This window comes from the organism of the source record quoted next, unplaced genomic scaffold, assembly GCF_019419815.1.
Source record: "Pyrus x bretschneideri cultivar Hongxiangsu unplaced genomic scaffold, Pyrus_bretschneideri_v1 Contig9, whole genome shotgun sequence".
Lineage (NCBI taxonomy): Eukaryota > Viridiplantae > Streptophyta > Magnoliopsida > Rosales > Rosaceae > Pyrus > Pyrus x bretschneideri.
In genome coordinates, this window is record NW_025999831.1 from 7,705,591 (window position 1) to 7,715,571 (window position 9,981).

The 9,981-nt window shown below is 37.1% G+C and overlaps 2 protein-coding genes across 2 annotated transcripts; one reads left to right on the top strand and one right to left on the bottom strand.

Annotated features, from left to right (window-relative positions):
• The first annotated feature begins 581 nt into the window (after window positions 1-581).
• On the top strand, window positions 582-5,412 carry LOC103931773 (periodic tryptophan protein 1 homolog). Its single transcript, XM_009341302.3, has 16 exons — window positions 582-838; window positions 1,236-1,435; window positions 2,015-2,100; window positions 2,209-2,304; window positions 2,386-2,509; window positions 3,192-3,253; window positions 3,352-3,420; window positions 3,515-3,585; window positions 3,670-3,766; window positions 3,923-3,997; window positions 4,127-4,225; window positions 4,390-4,533; window positions 4,619-4,648; window positions 4,734-4,796; window positions 4,902-4,979; window positions 5,078-5,412. Exons 1-16 carry the CDS (start codon window positions 720-722, stop codon window positions 5,165-5,167), a joined length of 1,503 nt encoding a protein of 500 aa, XP_009339577.1. The 5' UTR covers window positions 582-719; the 3' UTR covers window positions 5,168-5,412.
• A 798-nt stretch (window positions 5,413-6,210) lies between these two features.
• On the bottom strand, window positions 6,211-9,296 carry LOC103931774 (haloacid dehalogenase-like hydrolase domain-containing protein 3). Its single transcript, XM_018643623.2, has 6 exons — window positions 8,826-9,296; window positions 8,215-8,321; window positions 7,512-7,620; window positions 7,265-7,426; window positions 6,607-6,780; window positions 6,211-6,440 (listed from the first exon to the last, which is right to left on the bottom strand). The coding sequence occupies exons 1-6, from the start codon at window positions 9,279-9,281 to the stop codon at window positions 6,411-6,413; spliced, it is 1,038 nt and encodes a 345-aa protein (XP_018499139.2). The 5' UTR covers window positions 9,282-9,296; the 3' UTR covers window positions 6,211-6,410.
• Window positions 9,297-9,981: the final 685 nt, after the last annotated feature.

Here is a 9,981-nt window from a genome sequence, read left to right on the forward strand (position 1 = left end):
TTAATTGAATTAGATTTTCGTGTCTTTGCAGAGTAAGCATGCTCCTATAATTTCAGAGCCCAACAAGATGTAGTGGCATCATTGGTCCGTTTAGGGGGTTTGTTCTGATATGAGCCATTGAGTCCATGATAGGACTTCTAAGGTATTCATATTTTGATCCACCTTACTCCGGTCCAATAAAATTCATGATCACACAAATGCCCCTAAATATGCTTTGGAAAGTGCGTTTTCCTTGAAGATGACATGCTCTGACAGTCCTTATGATGATAATCCTAGTTCGGGTTTCACGAGTTGCTTCAAGCTCCGAGATCTGATCTCGTCATTCCACTAGTCTTGATGTGGTGGTCCGAAGCCTATTGTCCCACCATATATGATATGCTGTTTTTTAAAACATGTCTGATTAGAAATTAGTATCAAACTCGTCATTATTGTACATTTGTACTTAATTAGCATGTCTTTAAATTAGGGAGCAACTGGGGAAGAAAAAACAAAGTTTGGGGATCAAAATGAAACAACCGTTGAAACTCACCGGGGCGCATGTGGAATTACTCAGAAAAGAGAAACGAAATTGAAGTTTTATTGGATACCCTACTTCTCACCGAGGCGAACGAGAGGCAGCTGAAAACAGTTTGCTACACCGCCAAATTTCCTAAACCTCCTAAACCTCCACCAAAACACAGCGATTGAATTGAACCCAGTTTCGAAAAGAAGAAGAAATAATGATATCAGCAATTTCGTGGGTGCCCAAAGGGGTTTCGAAGCCGGTTCCCTCCGTCGCCGACCCGCCCACCAAAGAGGAAATCGAAGAGCTGATTAAAACCGGCGCCTTGGAGAAAAGGTGAAACTTCTTCGCCTCGTTTCTCATTTTTCATTTTGTATGTCTTTGTGTTTGCTGTCGTAGAGTGCTGTACTGGTTGCGGGAACATTGATGTTCCTTTAGCTGCCATTGTTGCAGAGCTCTCAACTTATTGATGTTTGGTGGTAGTTCAAATTTTGTGTCAAAGATGTTCACTTTCTTTGAAATGAATAATTGGGTAATTTTTTATTCTCCGAAAAGTTAAAAACTTGGTGGAGGGTGGCTGTTTATTTCTTGAACCAAGTGGGAAAGGGTTGAATTTCCAGTGTAGTGTATGTGTAATGTGGTTAGTGAATTGGGATATGAAGCTCTGGGCGGTTTGGGTGTTCATTTTCGACTCACTGATTTGTATGGTTTTGATGGGTTGTTGATTTTGCAGTGGAGATGCTGAAAGTGAGGACGATGATGGAGAAATGGATGTTGAAATCCCCAAGCAGGGTGATCAAGTCTCCCAAGCATTAGAGGTGGCAAAAGCACTCGGAAGAGCTCCTAAAGTTACCGAGCCAGGGGCCAAATTTGATGACATAGCCGATGGATTGAGGGAACTTGACATGGAACATTATGACGATGAGGATGATGGTATTTCCCTTTGTTCTTTATTTTCTTGAAATTATTTTTGGAGCATAAGAGGGGGTTACTTACAATGTTGCTTAAGCTGGAGATGTTGGATGGGCAATCAAACTGTTGCTCAGAGTTAAACTTGATAGTGTTTTTTTTTTTTGGTCAATAATCTTGAAGTCTTGTGAGATCTGTAAAATTTTCTTTTTCTTTAGTTTACAGTTAGATGGTTTTGTTAATTCATATGGTTTTACCATGTCAATAAAGTGGAGGTATTGTGCAATGTTGAGCTTGAAGCATTGTTGAAGTTACTGACTAGTAATTTGATTAAGTTTTGTTAGTACATATCAATCCCACATCGGGGAAAGGAGGGACCTTGCATTTGCTTATAAGTAATTGAGCTACTTCTGATATTGCCAATTGGTTTTATGGTGGAACGTCAACTATCTTCAATTAAAATGGATGTATTATACAATGTTGAACTTGAAGCATTGAAGAAGTTACTGACTAGTAATTTGATTAAGTTTACCATATGCTTCTTCTCATGAGTGTTGATTAGGATTTATAGCTAACAGTGCATCTTCGTATGTCTGATCTCAGGCATTGATGTGTTTAGTAGTGGGGTTGGGGACCTTTACTACCCAAGTAACGATATGGATCCATATCTAAAGAAGGAAAAGGATGATGTAAGTTTTTTACTACGTAAATTATGCCATTGTTTTTGTTTTCTTTCCTTCTTTTGTGAGGCTAGGAGAGCAACTTGGTTTTTCATTCTCATTTTTATTTCCTCAAAGGACGAGGATTCTGAAGACAGTGATGACATGACAATTAATCCAAGTGATGCAGTCATAGTTTGTGCCCGCAACGAGGATGAAGTCAGCCAGCTTGAGGCATGTAATAGTTTTTTAAATTATTTGTTTCCTTTTTCTTGTCTATTTTCCACTGATCGTAATTGAATTATGTACGAGCAGATATGGCTGTATGTTGAATCAAAAGATGGTGAAGCAGATGTTTTTGTTCACCATGACGTCATCCTTTCATCATTTCCCCTTTGCACAGCATGGCTTGATTGTCCTCTCAAAGGTGGAGACAAAGGTGCGATTCATGTGCTACTCATGCATTTTGTTTGAAACTTCTGGAGGTTACTCATGTACCTGAACTATATTTATAGTTAGAATTTCTTCTGTTTTCAGGAAATTTTGTAATATGTTCTTCTAATAAAGTTCTGTTTTCACTGTTTTTTTTCTGTGATAGCAAGTACAAACTTGTTTAAATTAGATTTATTCCGCTCAAATTTCTGTAACCATGAGCTCTCTTTTATGGTGACGTTTAATGACGATTATCTTATGCATTATGAATAGTTGTTTTCCTTGATATCAATTGCATTTTTATCACACTTTGGATAATTTTTTCATGTGTTACGTGCGCATTTTGTTTGAAACATCTGGAGGTTACTCATATACGTGAATTATATTTATAGTTAGAATCTGTTTTTAGAAGAATTGTAATATCTTCTTCTAATAAAGTTCTTTTTCACTGTTTTTTTTCTTTGATGGCAAGTACAATTTTGTTAAAATTAGATTTATTCCGCTCAAAATTTCTGTTACCATGAGCTCCCTCTTATGGTGAAGTTTAAAGACGATTATCTTATACATTGTGAATACTTGTTTTCCTTGATATCAATTGCAATTTTATCTAATTTTTTTTTTCAAATTTCAGTTTTGGCTTTGCTTTACTTTATATTTAGTTGATGTCTAAATGTTTTCTACGTTGACAGGAAACTTCATTGCTGTTGGTTTAATGGATGAACCTTCCATTGAGATATGGGATCTTGACATTGTATGTAGTTCATGGATACTAGTCTCATTGCATAGGTTTGTGTGGGTAATTGATGGAAATGTTAATTGTAATTTCTAACATTTTTTGCTGTTTTTCAGATTGATGAAGTGCAACCATGCGTGATATTGGGTGGTATTGCTGAGAAGAAAAAAAAGAAAGGAAAGAAGGTTCAATGCTCAATTCTTTCACTGTTTGGGCTTTTGATAATCGTGCAACTCTTTTTAACTTTCTTTACCAATTCTGAAATTTCCTTTGTATTAGGTATCAATCAAATACAAAGAAGACAGTCACAGAGATTCAGTTCTCGGGCTTGCTTGGAATAAGGAGTACAGGTTTGTACTCTTCTAGAGTTTTGTACTACCTGTTGTTGCTTCAGTGGAAGGTTCATAAACTATCTTGTCTTTTCCTATAAACAGAAATATACTTGCTAGTGCAAGTGCTGACAAACAAGTTAAGATTTGGGATGTGGCTACTGGAAAATGTAATATTACCATGGAGCACCATACAGACAAGGCAAGAATTTAGACAGGATTGATTTTCTATGCTCGAACCTGAAATCAAATTTTCGATGGCATGCTATAGAACAAATGCAATCCTGAGATCTTCATTTTAAGGAGTTACTTTTCCTTTCAAATTTTTTCATTAACCATCTTCATACTATTTTTACAGGTTCAGGCAGTTGCATGGAATCATTTTGCCCCGCAAGTTCTTCTCAGTGGTTCTTTTGATCATACAGTAGTCTTGGTATTTAATGTTTTACAAAGTTACTCTGTTGGTATTTATTTGTTATCCTAGAAACTTAGGCGGTCGTAAGAAACTTATTTGTTTGAAAATTTATTTGACTTGTGCATTTACAATTGTTATTCATTCCAGAAAGATGGGAGGGTGCCATCACATTCCGGGTATAAGTGGACAGTCACAGCTGATGTAGAAAGCTTAGCATGGGATCCACACACTGAGCATTCATTTGTGGTGTGTGCCTTGTCTCTTAAGACAGTCTTTTTTCGTACTTATCACAAAGTGTTTGCTTTTTGTTTATCACTTTTCGTGTTATTTGTTAATATGTGGAAAGAGTTGCTCTGTGGCTAAATGAGAATTATCCTTTATTGATCATTACATTTTGTAAATCCATCCAGGTGAGCCTAGAAGACGGCACAATCAAAGGTTTTGATATTCGGGCTGCCACATCTGCTCCTTCTTCCGAGTCTAAACCGAGTTTTACTCTTCATGCTCATGACAAAGCTGTATGCTCAATCTCATATAACCCTGCAGCACCGAATGTACAGTCCTCTTTTTCCCCTCAATTTGGTGTACTTTTTGTATCGCCGAGTTATGTGTAATCTCACCTTTTTTTTTTTTTTCCAGCTTCTTGCAACTGGATCCACAGATAAAATGGTATGAAGTGTTTCTCACTAACTGCACACTCGCATACCTGGCAGATTGGAATGTTTTATAATGTATCCACTACCATTTGTTACAGGTAAAGCTTTGGGATTTGTCAAACAACCAACCTTCATGCATTTCATCCAGGAATCCTAAAGCAGTAAGTGATTGATCATAGTTCATCATTTTAATGCAACGAGTTATTCTTCTGTTTCTTCTGTTTAATGTGAGATTGATTGTTGGACTCTGCTCTGAATGTTGTCAGGGAGCTGTCTTTTCTATTTCGTTTGCAGAAGATAACCCTTTTTTGCTGGCCATAGGAGGCTCAAAAGGGAAACTGGAAGTGAGCTGTCTTTCTGTATCTTGTTTATCGTTGCACTTTTTGAAAGGCAGCTTTTCAATGGTGTATCACGATCGCTAATTTAATGGCTGAATTTGCAGGTATGGGATACAACGTATGATGCTGCGGTTGCCCAAAGATTTGGGAGTTACTACAAGAGCAGAACCCAAGCTGGACCTTCATCTGGTTAAACCAGAAGACGATAGAGGAGTATTTTTCTCACCTTTCTAAACTTTAGAGCTTCTTCTAGGGAACAAGTAGCATTGCCTTCTAGAGGTCTTGCAGTTTTGGAATCTTTTATGATATTTGGAATACCCCATCACAGCCTTGGGTGTATAATCGGCGTAAGCAGAGGTGGTTTTGTTTCCTGTATGAATGTATTGTTAAAAGGGAATATGAATTTTTGAAGTTAAATGTTAGAAAGTTTCAAATTCAATCTTCCTTGTCTATGATGAAACTAGTTATGCTCTTGGTCTACACGAAATTCGAATTTTGAGTGGGTTTTGCACGCCATTTTTCTTCCATTGCATACTTATCTTTAATTTTGTCCCTAGATTATCCTTTCTATTCAACTCAAATGCTAAAAATACAAGGAAGCAAAGGGGGTGTGTGGAAAATCACTTCCATTTTGAGTGGTTTGGTTGACGTTTTTGCACCCAAACTAGTTATACTTATTGAAGGAGATCAATGCGTTTCTTTATGTCGAAAGATGTGAAATACGTAAGTCGTTCTGGTCGGTTAACATGGCGAGTTGAGGCGGAGTAATGAGTTAGGATCAAAATAAGTGTATCCTACTCCTTTCAATGTTAAAAAAACAAAGGAAGAAAGAACCCTTGGTTGAATAAAAAAATACGCTGGTGGCATAATTTCCAACCTTTTTAAGCTGCTAAGGCAATAAGAACCCTTATCGATCCAATTTCAGTTGCAATGCAAAAGTCTCGTTAAAGTCCACTTCTTGATAATCATGTGACACTTTGCATATACGTCAGTCAAACTCTTCAACCTCACTGGTGTTGAGCTGGGAGTAGTAGTTTCTGATTCTGTGCTTTGTGAACTCGTACTTCCCACCAAACAAGCCACCACAAAACCACAAGGAACAACCACCACCACCACCACCACCACCACCACCACCCCACACCATCAGTGTGGTCTCTAGTACCATCAGAATTTGATGCTACTGTTACTTACCATTTTGTTAACTTTAAATTGGCACGAAATCGAAACTTCTGCAGGATAACTGAAAGTACAGAACTTTCCATTTTCCACGAAAAATAAGACAAAAATGTCTAGCATTATTTTCGTCCTTAGGTTTCACGTCTCTCTAATACATATTACAACAAAAGCACATTACACAAAACACCCGCATTGAAGAAGCTAAATAAAAACCTGTACAGAGCGAGCATCGTTCAGGTCGCATAATAATACGACATCATGTTAAACATGGACCCCTACCCTCTGAGCCACCTGCATCAGCAGCACAAAAGTAATTAGTTTACGCAAAGTGAATTACGTGCAATTTTTGGGTGATTAGAAAAGATACGCATAAAATACATGCAGAGACTAAATTATACAGCATAACACCCTTGCCTAAAATTTCCTTTGCATAAAAAGACATATGACGGGGACGTACCTCCTTGAAGGAGTGAACATCACTTCCCCAAAGCCAAGCATCACAGCCTGCATCTCTAGCACCCCATATATCATTCCTACGATCATCACCTACGTGCACAGCATCCTCAGGTTTTACTCCCAATAATTCACAAGCCTTAAGAAATATTGTTGGATTTGGTTTCTCTGCTTCAACCTGTTCATATGAAATAATCATAGCATCAGCAATGACACAACAATACGAACAACAGAGCTATTCTGTCATCAGACCAACAGATTATGTGGAGAACCAAAAAACAATTTTTTTAAAATCTTTTTGTATGTATATATACAAATATGGAATTCTCAAAAATCCCATTTAGCTTTTGCATTCCTTTTTTGTGTCTGTCGGAGGGTAGCAGTTAAACAAGGACAGTATCACCTTCTTTTGTAATTACTGCAAAATAAAGACTAATTTTGTTGGACTCAACTTCATAGTTTCTGAACGATGGATAATATGGACAACCAATCACCTAATTCAAGAACCATGCTTACTGCAGAAGATTCTAGAATTTGCACATGTGTGTATACGTGAGAGAGAGAGAGAGAGAGAGAGAGAGAGAGAGAGAGAGAGAGAGAGCGAGAGAGAGAACGACGCAAAGACATGCATACTGCAGAAAGATACTAAGCAATTCACTTACTTCAGCTGACACTGCTATTGCATCAAACCATTGTTCACAATGTAGAGCATGTAAAACAGGTCTTAATCGGGTATCAAAATTTGACACAACGGCTACTTTGACACCTGCTTTCCTCAGAGCTTTAAACACTCTCTCAGCATCAGGATCACAGAGGTGCCAAGCCTATGAGAAAACACAGAAGTATATTATAACCCACTTCATGCCTATATATTGCTATACAGAAAATGGTACTTAAAAATTACCCAACCTTGTCAGTCGTATAGTAGTTATAAAGCTCTTCAAAGTACTGAGAATCTGAGCAGCCAGTGGAAGAACTGACGATATATTGCCAGAAGGGTCTCCCATCGTTTACATATCTACAACAAAAAAGATGAAACACACACTTTAAAGATAAAAGAGAAAATCAGAGAATTCACTCCAAACATGGCAGGCTTACCGCTAAACTTATGTATTTAATGAATGAGACTAAAGGGGACACTGAAAAGAAACAGCAAGAAAGGATTCACTTCTTCTTAACCAACCCCATTGAAAACACAATGGCTAGACGGGGGTAAGCTCTATGCTAAACTTTAGGGGACTGCCAATATATTTCCCAAAACACAATAAGGAGCCACAAGACCATTAGATTGTTAGATCTTTTCCAGTCAATACTCGGTTATGAAAAACTTTAGATCTTTTCCAGTCAATATTCGGTTATCAAATCTCTACCGATAAACTTTAGAACACAGAGGCTATGAATTAGCTTCCTAGCCAGCTTCCAAAATGCCAAATAATAGCTATTACAGGCAAAAATTGATGTAAACATTTTCAATCCCATAAAATGCCAACGAATAAAAAACTAAAGACGTAAAACTTAAAGTTAAAACGATAGCAAATGGATTAGCAAAAACCATATGTACCCCAGTATACAAGGGGAAATAGAAACATTGAAAATGAAGATGGGAAGAGACCTGAGACGAGATCTTCCCCAAGGCTGCTCGTAAGCTCTTCTGTATCTGTTTAAAATCTCGGCCTCTGAGTACTCCACTCCATATTTCTCGCCTATCTTCCTATATATCTATGCAAACAGAAAAAAAAAATCGATGCATATCAGCAGTCATAGAGACAGATAATCATGCAAGAAAAAAAGAAATCCTAAAACCTGCAAAAAAGCTACAAACGGCAACCAAAATGTAATTTTAAAAGGAAAATTCCCAGGAATCCAATTCTATCACAAAAAACTCAGAAACTCAATACATGCATAAATAATCAATATCTATTATGTATAAATATATTCCGACGATTGAAATATGCACAAGAAGTTCTTGGATTTTTATCTTTTATGTATGAACATAACCCAAAACACCAAAACGGAAAATGAAAGAAAGAAAGAAAATAAGAAAGGACACAAGATCCAAGAACTTCTATGCAGTTATACACAAACCCAGAAACCCAAAAGTTCAATTCATATACATACAAACCCAGAAGCCTAAAGGTTTATTACAATTTACAAGCATAGATAGAAAAATTGAGAAATGAAAATGTGGGTGTTCATGTAAAGCGTTAGAGAGAGAGAGAGGACCTGAGCCATTGGCTGGGAAGGAACAACAAGGGTACCAACAGCATCAACAAGCAAAGCCTTGTGAGTGATTTCACCATACAAAGACCTCCTATAATCTTCGTAATCTTTCACACCCAATATCTCCAACCCCATGTGCGGTGGCCTCGACCCAATGATCCCGGACTCTGGCTGCTGCGCCACCGCAGAGGTGGAATACGGCGACGTCAACCCGGCTCCACCGCCCCGGTCAACCCGAACCGGTCGCTTGAGGCCATTGGAGTAAGACACAGATCCCAAAATTGGTGCTTTTGTTGTGAGGAGCCTAAAGAAGTTTGTTCTGGTTGCCATTAACGCCATTGCTGAAGCTTCATTTGAGGGTGTGTCTCCTCCTGCGCACTTGGTTTTGTATGTTGGTGATTTCAGCTTTTCTTTTGGGTCTGACTCAGCTCTGACAAGAATTCTGCTTGTATCCTTCATGCGCGGAGTCCTTTACTTATATAGGACGAAGGAGTGGCTTTCTTGTTTTACGATCATGGCTTATTTATTTATTTATTTATTTGTTTTATTTATTTATTTTTTTTAAATTTAAAATGAGACTAGTGTTGTCCAAATCTCTTACCACTTGATAATCCGTCGTCTAAATATAGCTTCCATGTTGACATAAAGTCTCTCTCTCCTTAGTCCTCACTAGGCCTAAATTTTTACCAATCGGATTGAAAATACACGTTTCAAATTCCAATCCAAAAAGTTAAAAAAAAAAAAAGAGTATCAATTTCGAGAAATATTCAATTACATTTCAATTCCTATCTAATTCAATTCAGTGGTTTTTTTTTTTAATTTAAAAATTTTGATTTCGAATTTTAATTTGACGAAATATTTTAAAACTTTTTAATTCAAAATCACTCATAATCAGGTATTCCCATTTAAATTGCACCAGTAGTGAGCTTGCATATACTTGTATCGACAAGCATAAGATGACAATATATGAGTAGGATTATTATAAAAATATACTTCATTTAGTCACTATCTTTTATGAGGGGGTGTGATTCAGAATGCCAACACAAAAAATAATTTAAACTTGATAAAGTATAGTTAATTTTGTAACTATCAGAAGCAACAACATTCATCATCGTTATTTTCTAAGCACTATTCTAGTGTAATTATTCTAAAAATCCCC